This window comes from Aythya ferina, assembly GCF_964211825.1.
Source record: "Aythya ferina genome assembly, chromosome: 3".
In the NCBI taxonomy this organism is placed as follows: domain Eukaryota; kingdom Metazoa; phylum Chordata; class Aves; order Anseriformes; family Anatidae; genus Aythya; species Aythya ferina.
This window is the reverse complement of record NC_140298.1, coordinates 33,823,575-33,846,842: the sequence shown is the minus strand read 5'-3', so window position 1 is coordinate 33,846,842 and position 23,268 is coordinate 33,823,575. Positions and strand designations below refer to the sequence as shown.

The following is a 23,268-nucleotide window of genomic DNA, read 5'->3' as shown; positions in this document are numbered from 1 at the left end:
AACTACGTATTTGTAAAGTGTCATTCAAGCTCTGTAGGTTCAATACAGTGGCTCTGAACCAAAGGCTGTTGAAGTCATTGCTTTTCTAAAGACTTCAGTGAGCTTTGGATTAAAGCCATAGATCTAAAGATTATTAAGGCCAGATGGGACCAATATATCATCTAATCAAAGTTCCTGCATAACCAAGGGCAGACAACTCCCTTCAGTTACTCTTGCTGGAACCCAGTAAATAACCAGTGTCCACAGCTTGACTGGATGTTTACTTTACAAACAGCACCAAGAGCACACTTGACACAGCTTACAGATGTGGGACTGAAATGTCCCTAGCCCAAAGAGCTTGACATGAAGTTGAAGAACACTTGAAGAAGAAAAGAGTCATATATGTGTTGTCCTGTTTATTTCATGAACAGCGTGTCTTCGTATCGATGCAGGCATTCTGCTATTACCTTGAATCTGTGTGCACTGATGCCCAGATTTCCTTGCCACCCGCCCTATCAGTGCATCACTGAATCAAGTTTCCAGTGCAGACAGACACTGAAATAATGCCTTCTTCAAAAGTCCTCTTCTGCTGATTTTCCAGCCATGATCCTACTACAGAATTTGTTGGAGAGAATGTCAGGCATGGATCACTGACACCAATTCATTTGCAGGTGCCCTGAATCCTCATAGATCTTCTTTGCTCCTGCTTACCTGATTTAAGTCACTGTTACTTGCCCTGTGGGAAGCTGCTGCAACCCCCCTTCCCTTCCTCCAGGCTCTGAGCAAAGCATCTTTCCATTCAGACTTGGCTCACAGCATCTGCAGCCATGTGCAAAGCTGAGTAAGGATAAACTGCAACCTGATCATCTCCTGAACGATCAGGTGTTGTATCAATTATTCAGACTCTGAAATTGCTAGATACAAAGCATTACAGAGGCTTAAGAGGAAATGGGAGCTCTAAGTGCCTGTCTGGATTCTTCCAGGTCACTCTTCCATTCTCCATGGAGCATCAGCTGTTTCGCCAGCGCCTAGTTTCAGACTTGTACAAGTGGAAGCTGAAGTTGGTCTTTCCAGGTGCACCCCCAGAGACCTCCCAGGTGCTCTGACTGCATAAAGTTGGGGGGCAGGGGACAAAACTGTCTTGCACTACCTGTGCAACCATCCCAGCCTGTTCTTGAACTTTAGCGAGACTTGATGTGTAACATGTATTGAAACGCTTCCCAGAAAATATAAAAATGTTCAACAAGTGTCAGTCATCACCACTGCTTCCAGGAGTGCCTGCCTCTCCCAAAGAGAGCCCCACAGGGGTGACAGGCACCCCAGCACCTGAACTGCTGGAGTTTGCACATCCTGGTTGGGAGCCTCACCATTTCAGCCTCTCCCCAGTAAGTTTCTTGGGGAAATTATAGCCAGGCACGAAATGGGAAGGGAGTCTGTGGTTATAATCATCCATCCCACCTCAAAGCCGGGAACACAGCCTGCTCAACAGCCTTCTTACAGTGCCTGGAGAGGACCCTATCCTCCCCACTTCCCAGGCCCTAAACATCCGCCTTTATTTGGGTCAGGCAGAGGAGGAGGCCAGAGAGCAGCTTTTGAGCAGAGTCTCCAGTTCAAGAGGAAGAATACTTGATCTCAGCTGCTCATCCCTGCTGTCTTGCCTGCTTCGGCCCTGCACTAACACAGCCCATCTGCTGCAAGCCCTGCAGCCGTGCAGCTGCCCTGTGCTTGGCTCCTGGGCGATGATGGGGAAATAGGCTGTTAACAGGGACAGAGAAGAGACAGCGTAAGTACATCTGCTTCTGCAGGGGTTTTGTCAGTGGTGTTGTCCCCCAACACCACTTGTATCCTGGGGGCTCTGAGAGGCTCCTTCCCCTCTGACTGAGGTCTTTGTGAAGCCTGCCTGCAGAAGGGATGCAAGTGCTCTTTTAAACCTGGCAGTGTCCGTGCAGCAGGCTTCCATTGCAGCTAGCCAGAGAGCTGAGCACAGTGCATGCTCTCAGCCCCTGAGCTGGGAACAGGAGTTGCACAGAGGGGCCGGCTGTCTCTGGTGGCAGAGAGGAAAGGGTCAGTCACCAAAGCTGGGGGAAGAGAGGGGTCTGCCTGGAGGCATCTGGGCACATCGCGAAACAGAGGGTGAGCAAGGAGCAGGCAGACCTCACAGCAGCTCTGGCTCACTCTGCCTCTTCAGTCTGCAGAATTGGTGGGAAAAGTCAATTACATGTTATCTCCTTCGTGCTATGCTCCTTGTACTTCCATTTTGCCTTAGCCCAGCTAAGGTCTCCTTCTGGGTACCACCAGGTACAGCAACAGTGAAAGGAAAGTTGCTGCTTGGCTGCCTTCAGACAGCTTGGTCCCAAAAAATGTCTGAGGGGAAGAAAGACGGGATGCTGTAGATCCAATCCCTGGGCTGACCAGCACTGCTGCCTTTGGGTAGTTCTTCACAGACATCTCACCAGAGTAGGTCTGAAACCCTGCCTTATGCTTGGCCTATGTAATGAGAAGTCGTGGTCGGGCATCTGTCCTCAGCAAGGCCTTAGGACCATAACCTAGACAGTGTGTTCTGGGGTTTGAGATGAATTTAGGTGCTCTCATCTATGGATCAGGAGGTCTCCAGGAGGTGTGGGCAAACAGAGGACCTGGTGGCTCTTAGGCTGAGTGTCTGGACTGAACACAAAGGGTGCCTTCAGCTCAGCAGAAGATGCTCCTAGCCTGATCCCACAGATGTTGCACCCAGCTGGTCAGACAGGCCTGGTGCACATTGCCATGATGGCTCCGGTGCTGGACACAGTTGGGTGGCAGCAGTAGAGTGAGCTGGCACCCAGGAGCAGAGCTGGTGCCCAAGGTGGCATTCAGGGCTTGTGGAAATGGAGCAGGGCTAGGGGCTGGGAGTCAAACACCCCAGCTGTCCTGCAGGGAAGGACATAGCCTGTCCATGTTATCCCCTGCAACATGTTTTAAGTACTGGAAAGGGATGTGGTTAAGCAAGATGGCATGATGAATCAGATGTGGAGTTGGCGAAATGCCTGAGGACTCCTGCTTCTTGTCTTTTAGATGCCAGACTCTGAACCCTCCCTCTGCTCTATTCCAGCTGCATAGTAGGTGGGCCTTTGTTCTTCTGAGACAGCATTAATTTGACTTTATGGAGTGTAGAGATTTCTTTTTCCTGTTTTTGAATTTCTTAATCCGCATCCACTTGTCCACGTGTGGGAAAGCCTGTTACTGGTCACAAACAACCTCTGAGGGAATTTTCCATGAAGAGGGATGGCAGAATTTTTCTTTGTACACATGGCTTCAAAAATGGATGTCTTGTACCATTCATCTTCATGTGCCAACACTTTCTCTAATTAGACTGTGGATCAAATGAGCAAAGGAGCTCAAGCGTAGCTCCACTGCAAGTCTGCTCCTACCATATCACCATCTGCTCTCCGTGCACACAGGCAGGTGGGGATATCCTAGAGAGAAGGAGCTGTAGCTGTAGCTTGCCCACTCCCCTCCTGTTATCACTTCCATTCCTCATCATATAAGGTAGGCACGACCATGCCATTGCATTTACCCCACTGCCTGCGTGCCCCAGGTCCCTTTCCATGCAGCGTGTAAACCTCAGGTTGCCAGCCCATGGCCACTTTGCCTTTTTGCAGTGTTGTTGCTTCTCTGCTGGTCCGTTCCCTCCACCCCAACATTCATATGCAAGCCAGGCAGGTCAGATAGTGATGGATCATAGATCAATCCGTGCGATTGGCTTTGCCATGTCAGGGGATGTTGCTTCAAGCCCATCCTCATTTGATGGTGGTTTAGGAGGTCAGGGGTGGAGATGTGTTTCTTTCTTTGATTTTTAAATCCACGGTAAAATCCAAGAAAATTCCCTGTAGCGAGATATAAATGATTTTCACAGGTTTGCTGTAGGGGAAACATTGCCAATCAAAACTTACTATATTGGTGTTTATCCTCAGAAAGTCCCAGCCACAGCAGGGAACTGGAGGCTGTGATTCCTCCGATCCCTTTCATCAGAGTCTCCCCAGTATAATGAAGCTGAAAGTCAGCATTCCGTAGCAATTAGCAGGCCTGTGACACAGCTCTGAACATGCTCAGTCTCTCTAAAGCCAAAGGGGATACCTCGTGAATAGAGCTGGGATAGCCCTGCTTTCCAAACTGTGACCAAGAGTCGGTGTATTTGGTATTGACGAGCTCCCTGAAGTTGCTGAAGGAGTGGAAGGTGTCCGTGTAGTGACCCTGCGAGTGGACACGGGGGCCCTGCACACCGAGCTGGGATCAGTTAAAGATGCATTGAGATAAGGTTTCTGTGTAACCGGGGGTGGAAGAAGCTGAAGGGCTTTAACTGTCTTATTCCACATATATTAATGTATGAAGCATCATTAGAGACTGTGAAGGAATAAATACATCCTATCATGGCATGAAGGCAACTCACATTCCTTAAAATTATGACTCAGTACAAGCTGATATTATTTCCCTGTCTCTATCTGTGCTACGATTGTTTTTCCACTCTCTGCTTCCTGGCTCTCGGAGCAGTAACTTTCCCCCACAGCACTGTAACTGAGAACACAAGCCTGACACGGACTGCTTTTCATTAACATCCATTTAAATGAGAGAGGGAGAGGGGGAGAAAGGCAGAGGCGTGTATTTGTTCTGGGGATTATGAGCTGTAATAAATTCTTTCTGGGGACTTTTTTTTGCTCCTGGGATTTGCCTGCACTAAGCTTTGGGCTTGTAGTTTGTTATCAGCAGTGTTACACTAAACCACACTTAAGGAAGTGCTCAAAGCCCCTGTTTGAAAGGTAAGAGCTCTTCTCTCCATGGTCTGGCTTTAGACCTCATATTTGGTCTGCAAATGACTCTGCCAGGCTATATAGTGTCCCAGTCCTCTCCCCACTGGACATCTCCTGCCACGATTCAGATTCTGCATCTCTTCTCAGTTTGTCTTGTACGCAGTTGTAATGCCCTGGGAATTTCCACGGGGCTCCAAGCCCTGCATTCCCCTCTCTGGACAGCTTCAGTTGGGTGCCAAGCCCAAACTGTGGCTGCAGCCAGAACTTCACAGTTCATAGAGACTGGGATCACCTGGTCCCAGAGCTGGGATGCTGCAGGAAGGTGGCGGGAAGCCGTGGTGAGATCAGCCTGAGCCTGCAGCACCCCCTGCTCCTGGCTGTGAATCCTGACAAGCTTCCCCATGCAGCCCACGGAGCTCTGCCTGGCACAGCACCCTGCCTCACAGCGCACAGCATTGTCTTCCCTTCACTTTATGGCTGCTTTCACCCCCCCAGCCTCATAAACTGAGCTGTGTGCCCAACTCTGCATGCAGCAGCGTTTTCCCACTCCATGTTCACTCTCCCAGCTGCCCCCCAGAGAGCCCTGGAGGCAACCTCTGCCTGCTCGGTCACCCCACATGTTCTGTGCCCATGGTGCTGCCCCTACAGACCCTTCCAGCTCTTCCAGATCCACTCTGCTTTTCAGTGTGACAGTGAAGTCCCCAACCCGTGGAAACTGAGAGGAGACCTTTTCTTCTTGTGAGAAGGTAACATTTAAAGGCATCCCTTGGGCTACCCTATCTGGCAGCCCAGCTGGTGCTCTTTTGTGTGCGTGCCACTCTTGAAATGCCAGCTTTGGTCTTAAAGGGAGCCAGCAGAAGGCAGGGCTCGCTCCTGCTGAAAATGATTCCTCATTGCTCCTCACTGGCCTTTATTCTCGCTTTTGTTTGGGGAGAAGGAATAATACAGATTACAAGAGAAATGTGAAGATTGCCTTGTTTGGGGAGAGTAACAACAGGATTGCGGGCATCCTGGGACTTCTCTTGTGTTTGCCCGCCTCTGGTCAGCTGGAGAGATTCGGCAGCAGATAGATGGCCCGTCTTTGTGTGTGCCCTTAGGAAATGCCAGGCACATCTGATGGAGGAGATGGGGAAAAGGCGATGGCTAAACAAATAGGTGACAAAACTGGCCAGATGGATTTGGACTCTGATACAAGAAACCGGGCATGAATTTAGTACAAAAACAGACAAAAGACTTGGCTGCAACAGCTGGCATAGGAGAACATCCCAGAAGGGCCTTTCACATCTCCACTGATAGAGGCATGGGGGTTGGAGGGTAGGTCCTACTTTGCTTTTTCTTCACCTTTGGCTGTTGGAAAGGCAGAAGAGCTCAGGTATTCCTGTTCTCTGGTATATTCTTTCTCAGGTCTTAGAGCACTCGTAAAACATTTGATGTTTCTGAATTCCCCTCTCAGCCAGTGAATGTTATTGTCTCTCTTCATTACCTTCATCATGTCATGTCAGCGGATAAGGGGAATAAAGCACGGAGGGTGAAAGCAGTTTGCTAAGGATCGTGTGCCCAGTTAGTGTCACAGCTGTGAATGGTGTCCCCAGTCCCCACACAGGAGTGGTCCATGCATTGCCCACCTTCTGCACGGTGGTATTTGGGTGATGAATTTCTGCTCCAGGAGGAGCATCTTTGGGATCTTACAAGCATCAGGTTTGGCCTGAACTTGTGTGTCATGCTGAAAGGTACACAGGGTATAAGCAGAGTTAATTAGGCCTGAGAGGGATGTTGCCACATTGCACAGAGGTGGGTGTGAGGAGGTGTGGATTCACCAGGGGTCAGGAGCTATGGACTTCAATATCTCCATAGGCTCCACCTTCCATTTGAGCCAGAGCCTTCATCTGCTTCCTGCATAAGGATTCTGATGTAAGTAGGATCCTGGAACAATATCTGGTGCTAGGGCAGTGGGCTGCACCCAAAGCTTTCCCTTGGAAAATACAAAGCCCTGCAGCACTTGTTCCATTACGGAGCTGCCTTTCAGGCCAGACTGAAAAGCAGAGATAAAGAAGCTCTGAGCAATTAGAGAGATGACTTGGGGCTTTCTGTAGTGCAGGACTGCTAAGTTAGATGGCTCTGCCTGTAGCTCAGTTCTGAATGTTCATTTCCAGGCACTTCCACCCCAGGATACATGCCATTAAGCTGGACTGGCAGACTGTGGCAGACAGACACACAGAGGAAAGGACTAAAGCCGAAGACTTGTGCAATCTTTAACACCTATGACACTGTCAGCCCAGCTCGTATGGACAGGGGCTTCACCCCTGTTTAGTTTGAAGGCCTAGAGTCCCTGCCATGTCTCCCAGAAGCACATTCCCAGTGACAGTGTTACTGGAGAAAGGAGGGTTTGTGGTTGTTTCCCAGCCTTGGGGAGGCTTTGTGACTTAGCTGCGATTGCACGTAGGCTACAAGCAGCAGATCTGACCCCCCTTTGCACCTCTGACTGATTTGTAAGACAGTCATGGGCATATTGCTTGGCTGTTTTGACCTTCAGTTTTCAGTGTGTAGACAGGGATGGTGAAACATAGCATGTTGTGGGCAGATAGGGGAGCTTCCTTTCCAATTGCAAACCTCTTGAAGAGTGCCTGCTCGTGTTCAGTACAGTTCTACTAGGGAATTTGGAGGCCAAAAGGTTGAAACTTTTTCTCCACTCACTGCAAGGACAGTGAGCTGTCAGCCAGGAAATGCTCAGGCTCAGTTTGGGTTCAGGCCAGGTATTCACAGCCAGTGCTTTGGGGGCACTGATTTGCATTCCAGATGCTTCTCTGGGTCCTTTTCTATCTTTCCTTCTCTTTTATCCTAGGGCACCAAAGTTCATTTGCCGCCTGATTTGTCCCAGCGCTGGCTGCTCAGCCAGGCTCTGGTGTAGCAGATCCTAGCTGCAAGTCCCCAAATGAGGTTAGAATAGACAGCGGTTGTTTTTAATCCATGCTTGCTGGCAGCTCCACATTAATTCTTCATTCTCTCTCAGTTCCTCACCTCACCAGCTCTGGCCTCTGTAATTAGCTGCTCTGAACACACTGTGGCTGACATTGATCTATGGGGTTGCATAGACCCCGCGTGGGCCATCGGTTTGGCCACAGGCCCCAGTGAGGACTGGGTATGCTTCCCAGTGAGACTTCCCTGAAGCTCCAGAGGTCAAGGAGGACACCAAGAAGCCAGTGGCTCAAAGCTGATTTTGCCAGAGGCTCCTGTGGTGTCTTCTGTCCATCCCAGGCATTGCATTTCCAGGAGCGTGATCCCACCTGCTTGCCTTTGTGTCCCTGAGCTTGCACAGTGCCAGCTGATCCCAGGAGAGAAACAAGTTATTTCTCTCCTCTCCTTGGGCTGTGGTGTGCATCCCAGCTGGGAAACTCAGAACCACTGGGGAAAGGAATTCAATAGCGGGATATTTCCAGGCAGAAGGATGTTTCTCCCCTTTCTCTTATTCGCTTTTGGCTTGCAGGAATTGGAAGGGGGATGTTGGCTCTGTGGGCTGGTCAGGCTGCATCCCAGGTGGTGAGATGTCCTCCCGATGACAGGAGGAATCCCTCCTTCCCTGCAAACCCTGCAGTCCTGCCCTCTCCCTGGCTGGTCAGGCCTTTCATCTGGTTTTCTCAGCCAGCATTAATGCTAGAGCTTCTGAATATTTCCAGTCAATAACCGTGCCCGTCTTTTCTCAGTTCACTAAATTATACACATATTTCATTCTTTTAACCTTTTCTTGTAAGTCAGCCACTCAGAATCTAAACATTTAATCATCTTTATTGTGCATCTCTGAACTCCCTGTAATGTATCTCGCTCTCTGACAGCCAGGCACTTGACAGGGGTACTTCCATGTCCTTGTCCTTCACACAGTAACCCCAGGGCTGACATGCCAAGAAGAATTTCAGGGTATTGTATAGGAAGGACATTATTTAGGAAAGCCTCTTTCCCTACCCCTTCACCTGACCGTTCCCTTATGCCTCTCAGAAAAGCGCACCAGGTGGGAAAGCAGCATCCCAAGCACAGACAGACTAAGGACACCTAAGTAAAGGCTGTTATTGCCTCTCTGCTCTCAGAGGTAATACGTCTGGGTATGGAGACCAGAAACACTGATGAACAACCATAGAGTCATGATTGATTTTTTTGGTTCACCAGCTGAATTGAAAAAAAAAAAAAAAAAAAGAAAGTGTTTCAGTTCAACCCCAAATGAATGTTTAAAAATGTTTTCAGAAAAGGAAAAAAACAACAACAACAAAAAAAAAAACAGTCAGCTGAGGAAGATTGCTGAAAAGACACTACAGAAAGGTAAACAGATAGTTTCATTTGTGGGTGGAGTGTAGGGGGGGTGTGACAATTTTCAAAGCAAAAACTGGAAGCGCTTTGAGGTTTGTTGGCTTTGTTTTTGTTTTAATGGTAGACAAAACCTTTGGGGAATTGTTTTGATTGCAAGGGCCTAAAACCAGTGCTGATTCATGGAGTGTTTGTGTCCCTCTGAAACCTGGGGGCTGGGATGGGAAGCAAGTGGCTGCTGAGGACATGGGTCACATTTCTAATGGCCAGAGAGCAAGAAGAAGGCTGTAGGCTGCATGTGCCAGGTGTTAGTGGTGAATGTGGAGAGGGGAATATGTGTCCCGGTCTCCCCAGTTCAAGTAGGATGTGGAGGAACTGGTGTGGGTCCATCGGAGAAGCATCAGGCTGGTCAAGGGCCAGGAGCACATGTCCTGGAGAAGAGAGGTCGAAGGAGCTGGACTTGCTCAGTCTGGTGAAGAGGAGGCTGCTATCAGCCCTTGGCCCCTGACTATTTGAAGGGTAATTACAAAGATAACTGGTCCAAACTCTTTCCAGTAATATGTGACAATATAACAGGGAACAGTGGCCACACATGGCAGCATTGAAGGTTCATGTTGGACATTCAGAAAAGCTGTTGTCCTCAGAGAATTTCAGGAAACAGCTTCAGGCAGGAGGTTGAACAGGACCTCTCTGGAAGTCCCTTGCAGCAAGCTTTTCTGCCACCCACTTCTTGTGCAAGGCCACATCAGCCATGCCACAGACTCTTTCTTCCTCATCAGGTCCTCTCTGTCTTCATCAGGGTCTGTATCCTCCTTGGATAGCCCAGGTGGTTGAAATATTGCCAGTGGGACATGCAGGTCAACCCAGAAGAAAAAGCTACTCTGAGGATCAGCCCATCGGGCTGGGCTTCCTGCATACCCCCTGTCACCAGCGCCTGGTTTCTCCCCTACAGGCTCCTTGAATCTGCTGGTTCGTGTGCGGAACAAGCGGGCCATCGACACCCAGGTGTGGTCGCTCAGCGGGAACAGGGGGAACATGTGGCAGCAAGCACACGTGCCCATCAACCCGCCAGGACCCTTCCAGGTAATTCAGGTCCACCACCAGGGAGCTGCCTGCCACCTACCCCATCCATGTGCCATGGCCCGTAGGACATCTCCCAGCACAGGTCTGCCTCCATGGCATGGGGGCTGGTCGGGCATGGGGAGGGCACGTGGGAGCTCTGCACCCTCAGGGTCACTAGAGCTAATTAGTGGAAATCAGAGGTGACAGCGCTGGAGGTTTCTCATAGCGTGTCTTACAAGAGCCCACCCCCACGGTGCCTCTGGTTTAGGACCATAGGACAGCCTGTGAATGTGGACTGGGCACGCTGTATCCCCTTGACAAGTCATTTATGAGTAACAGACAAGTGTGTGGCTTTGTTACTGGATGTTTTATTGCAGGTGCCTTTGCCCAACAGGGTACTTGGCTGTTGTAGGGTTGTTTGTGAGAGCTGGGGCTGTGCAGGCTGGTAAGATGTGGTACTGTGGCAAAACGCCCAGCATGCTTTTGGGTACTGTAAAATAATAAATAAGGATTTAGTTACTCTTGTGAGTGCTATTCAGTGCTGGGTTTGCTCATGTAACATACTAAATAAAGCAAAACTCTACATGCTCATTTTTTGACTGCAGATGCTAAGCACACGGGGGTTGGCCTGCTAAGCTATGGGGCTCAGCCCTCCAAATCCTGTGGGTGCTGGAGAGATAGGGGGAGTTGATCACTGGGGGACCGGTAAGGGCTGGTCTGTGCCCTGCTCATCCCTGCAAAGCCCCGCAGTGAGGCTGTTCCCCCTGCATGGGAAGGGAGCAGGTCCTCCGCAGCTTCACAGGGGGCTCTGCCCCGTGCTCTGGTTGCAGATCATCTTTGAAGGTGTCCGGGGCACGAGCTACGAGGGGGACATTGCCATCGACGATGTCACTCTGAAAAAGGGGGACTGTCCGAGGAAGCCAATTGGACCAAACAAGGGTGAGAGTGTGTGTGCCTCAGGGGAAAACCAGCCGGTGGGGGTGCAGACGTGAATGCATGTGCTAGGGATGTATAGCTCCTTTCACAGCACAGCGATGTACTGATGGGACCCGACAAGATGGTCAGCTCCACCAACAGAAGATAGGAGAGGCCCTGTCAGACCCTTGAACTCATTCTTTATAGCAGTGAGTCAGCAAGAGCTCAGAGGAGCATCCTGTAGGAGCTGTGCTGCCAGACACCAGCATGCCGAAGTCCATGCCAGTAGGTTGGATTGAGGGTGTTGCCCCCAGGCTGCTAAAAGCTTCTGCAATATTTAATTTCCTGGAAGCCCTAGGTATGGTGGCTTCGGAAAGGGAAAGTGCTAAAGGGCTTCTGCAGGGTTAAGTCAACTTTTATCTAGGAAAAAAAATCTGCCTCTTGTGGCCTGGAGCAAGGAGTGCTGTTCTTCTTCCCATTGCCCTCTGAGCAGAGAGGCATGGCCGGGCAGGTTATTACACGAGTGATGGGAGCAAGCTACCTGAGCTGGATATCACCTCCCTCCTGATCCTGACAATGGTGCTTAGCTCACATCCACGTTTTCCTGGTGCCGGCTTTCCAGGAAATGAGACAGCCCCATCTCACTGAGATCAAAGCCATAGCAAGGTGCACAATCAGTATGCAGATGTTAGTCCCGGGGTAGGAATCACTGGTGTGTCCCATGCCTTAGTCCTGACTGTGCCCTCAGTAACATGCCCCGGTTAGGCAGGAGAGCTGATGTCCACTGTATGCAAGCCAGAGATTTGCAAGCATGGTTTGATTTATTTATTTTGAAAGAAAAAAGAAAAATAATGTTGAGAAAGATTTTCTGTCAACAATTTTCTTAGTTCCAAAGGTGAAGGGGAAAACAAAACATCAAAACAGGCAGAACACCCCAAAAATGTCCAAATTTTCCGTGCAGTTAAAGATCTGTTTCAGCCTAGCATGGCCAAACTCCAAACAAACCACAAGCAGAACTTTTTCTTTGGCTCAAGCTGAATCTTCTGAGGAAGAGAGAAGGTTGGATTGCAAAAGTAACCAAGACTCAGCATTTTCACCCGTGCTGGCAAGAAAATAAAATTGGGAAGCCTTGAAAATGTCCAGGGAAGGGTATAAAGACCTTTCATTAGATCTGAGATGTGCTTTGTGGTTTGGGGTGGGAGGAGAGGTGTTGACACTGATGTGCACTGACGTGTTTGATGAGGTCTGTCTCTGTCCCATCACTAATTCTCTTTCTCTCTCCTTGGCTGGCAGCGGTTGCTCTTCCAGGAAGCGGAGTCCCAGCCCTGCACAGCCCTTGTCTTTGTGGCCCATTGACTTTCTTCCTTTACGTGCTGCTCAGATGATGGCAAGCGAGCGCTCCTGTCTTCAGACCGAGACATTCCTGCTCCTTTCCTACTCAGCCACCTCTGCTCCTCTTCCTCCCCTCCTCACTGGCACACCAAAGTGTCCATACGTTACCAAAGACTGACAGGCATGACCACGCAAAGGGATCTGGCTCAGAACTGGAGCACTCCTTGAGAAAGTCGTAATGTCTAAAACAAAATTAAAAAAATAAAGACAAGGTTTTTTTAAAAGCACGTGCACAAGAGAGTGAGAGAAAGAGAGGAAGGAAGGAAAGAAACAGAAAAACAGGAAAGAAGGAATGAAAGACAGAAAATAGGAATGAAGAAATGTGAAGAGCAACTAAATGAGGAAAAAAAACACCCCCATGGTTCCTCGGGAATGTCGGACAGGGCTTCCTCAGGGAAGTGGGAACTTGTTTTAAACAAACAAACAAACAAACAAACAAAAAATATATTAAAGCACAAATTTCTACCAGAACAGTTACCTTCTTTACTGCAGAGCCCACGGCTTCGTGGACGACACACCGCAGTGCTCCCCTCAGCACCCCTGCTCCCCTGCTGGCTGGGGCTGCCCTGCAGCACCGCAGCGGCAGCCCCACGTGCTGGCAGCCAGAGCACCTTGCCTCGTCCGCATGTGCTTCAGTGTCTCCATCCACCCTCATCCTCCAGGCTCCCATGTATTTAATTGCCCCCCCTACCCCCGGTGTGGTTTGCTTTGGCTCGTGCTGCCGTCCTGTCCCCACCTCTCTGTGCTTCTCGCCCGGCTGCCTGAAGAAGACGGAGCAGGAATGGACCCATCCCATGGACCGCGCTCAGGGGTGGGGGAGGCCCGGCTGGAGCCGGCTGTGGTGCTGGCCTCACCCTCGTTCCCTCTCTCAGCACCTCCGGCTGGGTGGAGAAGCTGTGAGAGCAGGTCTGAGCTGCAGACAGAAAGGTCTCTCAGCGGGGCTGAGGGATGTGCTGGGGTGGGGTGGGGTGGGATGGGAAGGGGGAAGCTGTTGCACATTGGCTTCCCCCTACTTATTTTGGGATATGAGCTGCCTCAGCCCTAAGACCAGGATTGTTTCTCTGTCTGTCTCATTAGTTATTTATTATAATCTTTAATTCCTTTGCCTAACTCCCCAGCACTCGAGCGTTTTGGGTTATGGGAAGGGTCAGGCATCTCAACCTCCTCCTGCCAAGCAGCAGGCCCCGTGCCCCTGGTCAGAAAACTGCTGAGGCCTTATCTGCAGAGATTGTGAAATGTGGCAACAGCACCGCTGCTCGGGGGAGAGGTGGCTGGGTTTTGTCAGCACGTGCAGGCTTAGGGCTACTCCGCTCTCACTGGCAACAAAATAGGTTGAGGAGCTGCAGGGTGGGACAGGCAGGAAAGTGCCCCAAGGAAGGACGGAGGCAAAAAGCTGGACTAGAGAAAGGGGCTCGTTCTGAGATCTGCTGCTGTTTGTGCCTGAGACACATGGGAACAGACAGGGAGTGGGGGCTTCATCTTCTTTCTGCTGGCATCAGGAAGGGGTAAAGCTGGCGTCTCTGCAGCAGACCTGGCCTGCTCAGGGTGGACGCACATGCTGCTTCAGGTGAAGCCCCAGGAGAAGGGACTGCCCTGCACTGTGAGAGCCTTGCTGCTACTGGAAGCAGCTCAGGGCATGATCTGCCTCCCTGCACGGGACAGAGTTGGCCCCACAGTACTGTGGACTGGGGTTTACCAGCCTGCTATATAAACAGGATTTCTCCCCCTAAGGGGCACCCCACCTGTACTCCACACCCAGGGCACCACAGATGTACAATGAGCTCTCTCACCACCCCCCGTACCCACGGCTCTCTCCCCATTTCTGATGACCACATCAGCTTCCCTGAGACAGCTGCATTTGTCCAAAACCACCTGAATGTACTGGCTGCCTCCTGCGCTGCTCAGCTTCTGGAAACGGCTGGTGCCTCCTTTCCTCCACTGATGGAGGGGAAAAGCTTTTATTTAACTCCCAAGAAATGCAGTCTGAAGTCCTCAAACCCAGCTCTCTTTGCTCCTGGGCAGGAGTTCCTCTGCACTAACACTTCCCATCCAGCTTTGGAGAGAGAAAATGGCATCAGCTCTGAGTGATGAGGGGAACTCCTTCAGAGTGGACAGGTGAAAGGGGATGAGAGGGGTCTCCCTTGCTCCTGTTGCTCTTCTCCACTTCCAGGAATGATCCCTATCATCTGCTCTGTCTCTATTCCTCCCTCCAGAGCCCAGACCTTGATCACACTGAATATCTGACCAGGAGATCTGTGGCAGTCTCCCAGGGCCAGGCAGCGCTGTGGGATGTTGTGTGTGCCTAGAGCAACTCAGCTTCTTGCTGTCTGTTGCCGTTTTCACAGGCAATCAGTGCCCTTGTCATCTCTTAGCTGAGCTCTTTCCGTCCAATGCTCTGCTCTTCCTGTCCTCCGTGTCTGTTGGAGGCCAGAATTCATCACTCTGCCCCTGGCAAGAGCTCAGGGCAACCACCTCACCTCCTAGGCCTTGAGGCAGAGACCCTCATGGCCTTGCTCCAGCACTGGTGGAACATACCTGCGAGGAAGGGTGTAAATGCCTCACAAGCTGACCCGTGGCCATGGGTCCAGGGCAGATCAAGCAGCTCACCCCAGCCAGAGGTGAAGCCTTCTCCTGCTGCCAGGAGCAGGCGTGCCTCTTGCTGGCACAGCAGCCTCAGAAACAGTCTCAGGGAGCCCCTTCCCTCTTAGAGCTCTTCTTTACCTCTGGCTTGAAAGCAGCTGCTGGCGAGTTTGGGGGAAAGTCATTAACCCAAGTGCCTCGGCTTGTCAGAAGTACCGAGGAAGAAAGGAAGGACCTCATTTCCCTGGCAGGTGTGCAGAGACAGCATAGCAGAGGAAAGAGGCACTTCAGCAGCAAGGATGAGAAGCTGTGCAGCGATGGAGGGGGTCTGTGTGTGTGTGTGTGTGCTGTGGTGGAGGGGAAGGCTCCATCCCTGCTCTCCAAGGGCAGTGGTATTTGGGGTTTGCTACCCCAGCCCCATGCTTGAGGGGGCAATTCTTCTCGAGGAGGTAATGCACCCCAGGTGAGATATAAAGCCATGCCCCTTACCCCTCAAAATTAAAGACCCCCTCACACTATTCGCAGTGTTCTGGCTAAATAACTGTCCTTAAACTTAATTACAGACTGTCTTCTTAAATATATGTTGCAGTCCCAACTGGGTACATTATGTTTCTCTCCCTGATGTTTTATGTTGCTGTGTGCCTATCGAGTAGCTGCTTTATTCTGCTCCAGAAGTGGCTGCATTTCAGTGATGGTGGAGATTATTCCTGTACATAGAATGAAAGTCCCTGCAGAAGAAAAGTGCAATATAAATTTAAGAGACTGCTTTTATTTACAAGGAGACCTCTGCTTGGTAGTTGTAGAAATACATTAGGAAGAATGCTGTGTGGGTGTTAGCCGATATGTACTCCATTTCTTTTTTTTTTCTTCTTTTTTTTTTTTCTTTTTTTTTTTTTTCCAGAGTATAAAACAGAAAATATGTGAGTGTGCAGGCTCCTGGGTATAAGCTGTAGATATTAGAAGTAGTGACTGCTACTGTGTAGTTACAAGCGGGGCTTACAAAGAAACTTTCATTTGAAACCTCTTTTTGTAGTTGTTCATTGTATTCTGAAAAGAAAAAAAAAATACAGTTTTTGTATTATAATTTTCCATGTTTTGATGCAAGTCCCAATAACAGGTCATCAACAGGACTTTAATCAATGGCTTTTAGCAACACAAATACAAATTCCTACTACTTGCTCCAAGGAGCAGCTCCCGGCTGGTAGTAGTAATAGCCTATTTTTCTCCCACGTAGATCAGCCGCTGGAAAGCGAGGGAGCAAATGCGTTTCATCTGATGCGAAGTTAAGTAATTCGGAATGCCTGAGCACTGCTCTTTCCAGCCGTATGGGAGCGAAAAGATGTTTCATCTCCGTGACAAATCTCAGCGCGGCGCGGAGCGTGTGAATGGCTCGGCAGCTCCTGAGCTGCACGGGTGGGCACGGCACGCCTGGTCTGCCCCGCAGCGACGGGGAGCCCGGCTTCTGGGAGGGGGTTTTGTTCTGGAAGGAGGTAGGGCAGCGATCAGGGGGACAGTGGTGGTGGTGGTGGGGGGGGGGTGTTCAGGTGTTTAGGCTGGAAAATCTCCTGCAAGGATAATTTGTGGTTGTATGAACGAGAATAGTAAATGCCATACAAATCGTGTTCCGCTCTCCATTGCTGTTCAAAGTATGGAAATCTGATTTCTCTCTGTACGAAGTCCTGCGGGTGCACTCCTCCAGAATGACGTGGAAATGCAACAGTGCCGCAGGGAGGGCAGGGAGCCCCCTCCCCAGCCTGTCGCTCCCTCTCCGCACCCGGAGAACCGCTCTGCTCTTGGGCTCCCAGCCGGCCGGGACAGTCACCGAGCAGCATCCCTCCAACACTGCCCTCAGCCTTGCCTCCAGGCTGCGCCCACCCCTGTGCAAGGTGCCGGCAGGAGGAATCCCTGCTCCCCTCTATCCCTCAGCAAGGCTCAGGCAGGGAGTTCTGCCTGTGGGAACAGCCAGGGGCTCCTTCATCCGTCATTGCCCCCAGGTGATGCCCAGCTCTGCGCCCAGGGAGCAGGATGCTGCTTTTGATGGGGACAGGAGCTGCACTGTGAGTGTCTGCTGTGCGAGAGAGAAGCCATCTCTCACCCTCCTGGCTTTGGCAGGGATCTGAACTGCTCAGGGCATCTTGTCTCTTCCAGGCTGCCTTCAATGTGGGTGCACCCTGCACTACAGAGCCACCAGGCATACAGCAGCATGACCCCATGCAGGCTGCTGGGGAAGCCAGGTGCTGCCTCCATGTGTGTTTTACTTTGGCCCCACTATTACCTGCTCATCCCGCTCGGCCTGGGAAGGCATTTAATGCAGACAAAAGGCATTTGCAGAAAAAGAAGTCCCGGAGAGCTCTGGAAATTGCATTTTAACAGGACCCAATTTACACTCCCTGGTAATAACTGGCGGCTGGTGGTTTCCAGCAGGGAGCTGAATAGCCCCAGTACACTCAGCATCCCAATTGGTAGCTGTGATATATACGTGCTTTTCAGCAGTCACCCTTTTGGAGCAAGACACGTGCCAGTTTGCCTGATTGTCTGCAACCACCCAGCCCATCACAGGGGATTCTGGGGTCTTCAGGTGGCTGCTCACTGCCTGGTGTGGTCACCTTCTCCATCTGGCTCCCTCCAGTCCTGGCACAGGGTTGCTGGGTCTGCCTGGGTGCTGGTGATGGAGCAGAAAGACAAGAGGACTTCAGGGCATGTGTTGGCTCCATCAGGGACCTTGTGGAGGTCACATCCTGTCTTCCCATGGGAAAAAGAGGGCTCACGACAGCGCCAAGGATGGCTGAGAGGATGAACCAGGGCATGATGGCATTATTAGTGAAAAGGAGAGAAGGCTCCACACTGCATTGCTTTTGTTTTCAGTGGTGGCAGGCAGTGGGCTCAGCTCTGCAGCTGCTTGGATGGTAGGTGAAGGAGAAGAAAGAAAAGCACTTAGATCAGATTGCTCAGCTTGAACCTGTACCACTGCAATGGTGAAAAGCCCTGGGGAAGCTGCAAAGGAACAGGAGCAAGGGAGGAGCTGTCTCTGCTGGCAGGGAGAGCTGGGCAAATAGCTTTTGTGTGGAGACCTGGGAAGGTCTGCGCTTTTTTGTATAGCTTGGGGATGGCCTATAAACCACTTGCTGCTGTGGAAGGAGGCACAATTTTATGCTTCCATTGACTCCTGCCCTAAAGGCTGATTTAGCTATGAGTGCTTGGCTTGCAGTGGGATTTTTTACCCTCAGGGTGGCCTGGACGCAGCATAGCACAGCTGGACAGCCCTCACACAGTGCCATTCCCCACAGCAGGGCTGGTGCCCAGGGCTGGCTGCTCTGCTGGCGGTGGTTGATGTGATAACGGCCAGTCCTTGGCTAAGCACTGAGCCTGCTGAAGGGTAACTGGCTGCTCTGCCACCCTGCATCAGCATCTCTGCGTTCCTCCTGGTCTCCTTTGGCAGAAGGAGCTGGGCTCTGGTCCTGCCATTTAGGCAGCAGCGTGGCTTTTGGTTGCATAAAACCCAGCTGTTACCGCAAGGATTTACTCCTGGATGATCAAAACTTGCATACCTGTGGCATAAGCTCATCAGCACAGACAGGCACTGAATAGGAGCTGAAATACACCAGGCATTGGCAGTCCTGCTCAAGCAGGGGGGTGAGCAGCAACTTCTTTGCCCCCAGCATTACAGCTGCTCTGGGTGCAGGCTGAGCCCACACAGCTCCAAGAGAGCTGCCCCACCTCCCCACCTGCATCTCCGCCCCTGCTGGCAGGCACCAGCTGGTTTTCTTTTGGTGCTGTGATAATAAGATGGCATTGAGATTAAGATGTCTCCAGGAGTTGCTTGCACGGTGTAGGTCCAGCTCTGGTGAGGTGCGTCATCTTAGCAGCATGTGAAGAGATCAGGACTGCAAACGGAGGTGTGGGTGTGCAGCAGCTGCCAGCGATGCAGTAGAGAGGAGAAAGGACTTAAAAACCTCTTCTGGATGCAGCAGCTTCCCACCTTTCCCTTCTCCCTCTGGCCACACTCGAACCCTTTGCAGGTCTCCAGGTGGGTCAGCCCATCCCTCAGCCAGCCCAGGAGGTGACTGCAGATGTTTCCCCTCAAGTGCCTGATCCTGTGCTGAGCACCTCGGGCAAGGTGCTGAGCACCCTCCAAGGTGGGGACATTCAGTATATATCTTGTCCCACTGGGCCTTGGTCCCAGGAATTGGTTACTGGTACCAGTAAACACGGAGCAACAGCCAGCAGAGGCTGTAATGGCACGGTGAGCTCAGACAGCACCTAGGTTGTGGTGAGAGGGGAAAATCAATTCCTTGCTGCCAATGGAGGATTCCCTGGGAAATTCAGATGCTGGTGGGGGAAGCGGAGCAAAGGAGCTTTCCTGTGCATTTATCTGGTTGTTTCCTAGGGGCCCCTGGTACGTAACATCCCGGGACAAGAAGACTCCCAGAGTTTGCTGGAGGTGACCTGTTGCTCTCATCAAGCCTTGCTGTTTGTCCTCTTCTGCTCCCCAGCCCTAGCTTCTCAGTGCATTGGTGTAACTGGTGGCATCAGCTCTGGGTAAAGAGGCCTAGTGCCAGTGTTTTTAAGTAGATGATCTTGGCCTATTTTCATGGCTCTTGGGATCGTCTAGATCTACCCTCTCACCCCAGAGGGCTCCACGACATGCATCCATCTCTCAGGACATTCCCAAAAAGCTGGGGATGCTACAGATACTTGGCTCTTCTTTGTGCTTTTGGTCATAGCCCTTGCCTAACAGCATGGAGACAGTCCCCTGAGTCTAGATGGGGTGGGAGATTTGGTGCTGGATGGTTTCACTTGGGTCTTTTTCCCCAGCCAGAACCATCCTGCCTGTATCACAACGCACACAGAGGAGGAAAGGGGCTGTCACCCAGTATGCGACTGTCTCACGGGGCAGCAGCTGTGGCCAGAGGTGAGCATCAGGCAGTGCTTCCCACACTCTTCCTCACTCCATCCCCCTGCCCCAAACTCACCCTCACCAGGCATTTCATTTCCAGCCTGGAGAGACCAGCAGCAGATCATCCCTGGATCCCATAGATGGGGATCACACCAAAATCCCGTCCTCAGCTTGCAAGGGGCAGGGAGAACCAGCTCAGGCCCAACAGTGAGCCACTTCAGTGGGATCCAGAGCCAGCAAGATGCCACCCCTCTCGTGCTTCCAGGTTGCCAAGGCCAGTAGAAAGTATGTGTTGACCTGACAGAAGCACCCAGAAACACCCCCCCGAAAGGAGCTGCGCACAGACTCTGTGTATTTGGGGATACCACGGAGAAAAGGGGGGTCCTCTGGTGTCGCCTGTTTCTTTACACATCGGCATCCTGGGTGGGGGCCCTGGGACAGAGCCTCCACCTGCCTCCTCATCGCCACCACGTCTTGTCCCGTCCCGCTCCACATCTCGTAGGGTGCTGCCTCTGCCATCGAGCAGAGCCGGGGCCCTCTCGCCGCCATGACACCCAGACGTCCGCAACGTTCAAAGCACAAAGCACAAAGGGACTGAACCGAACCTTTTAAACAGGGTGAGAAGTTTTATAAGCGTTGCCTCATCCACCTCCCACCCCCCCACACCCCGACGCGCCCGCCGTGTAACCTATAGACTCTCAGCGTGGATTGTTTCATTCAAATAAAGCTGCAGTACCCGAGCGGGTGAGCCTGCGTGTCTGTCTGTGCCAGGTTGGGATGGAGACCAGGGGACTGGGATGCATCCTGTGGTTTCTGTTCATGGTGGCTGCGGCAGGGAGGAGCCGCTCTTGCTGCCTGACACCAAGGGACATGCTGAAGTTTGGCCTTTGGCTCTTCCCAAAAAGCCTGGTTATGTCCCTGGGGAAGGTTTCTTATTCTTGCTCAAACCTCTGCATGGTGACTGGGCATGGGATACGATGTGGACAGGTTTGGGGTCTCCAGCACTGGGGCCGCCGTGTGAAGGGGCACAGAGTGAGCTGCAAAAAGCCCTCCCTGATGTACTTATACCCTACACTGCTGCTGCCTTATCCAAAACTCTGCTTCCCACCTCCAGTACTGCCTTGCACCCTGGGGTCTCCAGCATGGGCCTGATTATTTCATGGGCCCCTAAGGGAGTGGGCAGTGCTGGTCGTGGTCCACGCAATGCCTGAAATGTTCTTGGCTGAAGGTGTCTTCTTTATGGCACAGAGGTCTGCAGGGCTTCAGGAGCAAGAACCTGGGTTAGAAAATATTTCATCCCAACATCGAGGTTTTAATAACAAGAGATATCACTATAAGAGCTTATCATAGGGTTGGTTAACCTACAGCCATACCCTCCACTTCTACTGTTATGATGCTGACATCTAGGACTGCCTGGAGAAAGTCTGGGCTCTCCAAGTGCCCTGTCATTGTGTATTTTTCTCATTAATTGTTAATTCCACCTGGCTGAGATGTCCTAACAATGGGGCTCTGCAGAAGCTCTCCCAGCTTTCAGCATGTCTGCTATAAAATGATACACACACTTTAAAAGCAGGGTCCCTAGCTCTCCCATACAGGATATCACCATCAAGAATAACCCAGACTTCACACTTTAATTTGTGCCGTACACCCCATCTGCAGTCATCCTCACAGCCTCCACACTGACTTGGACCTGGGCTTATGCTGCAATCCTTCCCAGTGGGAGAGGAGGATGTGCCAGCAGATTTGAAACTAGAGTGAGGTCCAGGCTGCTCCTGCAAGGTGCTCTGTGCTATTGATTGCAGAGCTTCTATGGCTCAGCTCCTCCTGCACGCACTGGAGACAATAGTATCACCTCCAAAGGTAAGAGCAATGCTAATTCTGTTAAAGTTTGCAATCACTGGGAATGCCCACTGAAAAGGCCACAAGAGAATGAGCCATTTTGGTGTTTGGCTTGGGATTCGATGCTGTGGAATAAATAAAGCCTGGAGCCAGACAGTGAGTGATGAAGATGAAAGGGGGTATTGACTGCACGCTCAAGTGAGTACAGTCCTTCACATGAAACCTGCAGAAACAGTGGCTGTACGGTCATTAAGAAGAGGACAGTAATGCAGACACACAAGGATGCTTGGCTGCACTTCTGCGGGCTCCCATCTAGCTGAGCACGGGACTGCTGGTGTCACATCGGTGTCACACCCGTTGGGTTTTCACACACGCCTTGTTGGCAGGCTCCTGATCCATGCAGGGCTGCCCAGGTACCTGATGCTTAGCAGGGGCAATTTCCCGCTGTGCCAACACGCAGACCCATGGTGTCACGGTGCCTCTCCACATCCCCAGGCAGGTGGCAGAGAAGAGGGGCTGCTCCTCCCAGGTGGGTACCCAGCAGCATCCTGTGGGAAGGGGTGAGGAAGCAGAGCTGGGCAAGGATGGGGCTGAGAAGGTGCTGATGGCACTGAGGGGTAAAGGGGAAAGCTGCAGAGCACTGAGCAGGGGTGGTTGTGATGAGATTTTGCCCACCTACGAGGGCTGTGAGAGTGCAGAGGTTTTGGTTCCCTTTTTCCCCCGTTCCTCTCCCCCCCCCAAATCCCCAAGCTGTCCTGCCTGGCCATGAGTTTGTGACAGTTTCCCAGCGAAGACGATAATACTTATTATGCTCCAAAACTGCAGAAAATGCAACAATCTGGATTTTAAATTTTCTGACCCTGTTATTTTAACAAGACCGGAGGAAAAAAAAATAAATGATGCTGACTGGAGAGAAAGATTTATGGCTTGCACAACAGGGCCAGGATTTATAAGGAGAACAAAGTGACCTAAAAATCCGAAAAGATTTAGAGATACAGGCTGTAGCTACAGCCCACCACAGCAGCATCCTGCCAGCCCCTGTCAGCCCCAGAGCAGCAGGGGGTCGTGAGTCAGGCTGGGAAAACCTTGTCCATCAGCTCAGTGTGCAGGGGAGGGGAAGCTGGGCTGGATTAGTGTCCTGCCTCTGCTTTGGCAGAGAGCTGGGATTCAGTGGAGAGGGAATGGGGATTAATTAGCTAATGACTGCACATTGCCTTGGGGAGAGGCAGCGCCTGATGCTTCCCAGTGGAGGCGAGGCGGGGGTTTTGGCAGCTGGAGCCCAGCGTGCTGTTGGTATTTGAGCTGGGGCTGCAGCTGGCAGTGTGGAGCCTCCCCTGGGGCACAGCAAGCCACAGGCAAGTTCTGCAGATGGGACTGGGCCAGGCCTGGAGGAAAGCACGTGTGCTTTCAGCTCTTCTGTGATCCTCTGCAGCAAACCATGGGGGTGCCAGCACCTCTGGTGGGAGGGGAGCATCCATCAGAAAGTGCTTGGCACCCCCAAGGACAGGGAGGAGGGTTCCCAGCCCA

At 51.5% G+C, this 23,268-nt stretch overlaps 1 protein-coding gene across 6 annotated transcripts in view; it reads left to right on the top strand.

The window, feature by feature from the left end:
• MDGA1 (MAM domain containing glycosylphosphatidylinositol anchor 1) overlaps positions 1-20,590 on the top strand; it is a 140,863-nt gene extending 120,273 nt beyond the window's left edge. For 5 of the 6 annotated variants that reach the window (XM_084515162.1, XM_084515160.1, XM_084515165.1 and 2 more), the window contains 4 exons: positions 10,009-10,139; positions 10,949-11,057; positions 12,327-13,331; positions 19,393-20,590. In XM_084515162.1, coding sequence (XP_084371288.1) covers positions 10,009-10,139; positions 10,949-11,057; positions 12,327-12,418 — 332 coding nt within the window. In that variant the 3' untranslated portion in view covers positions 12,419-13,331; positions 19,393-20,590. Of the gene's footprint in view, positions 1-10,008; positions 10,140-10,948; positions 11,058-12,326; positions 13,350-19,392 lie in introns of those variants that run through there. The other variant, XM_084515161.1, reaches the window with a different exon arrangement.
• The last annotated feature ends 2,678 nt before the right edge of the window (positions 20,591-23,268 follow it).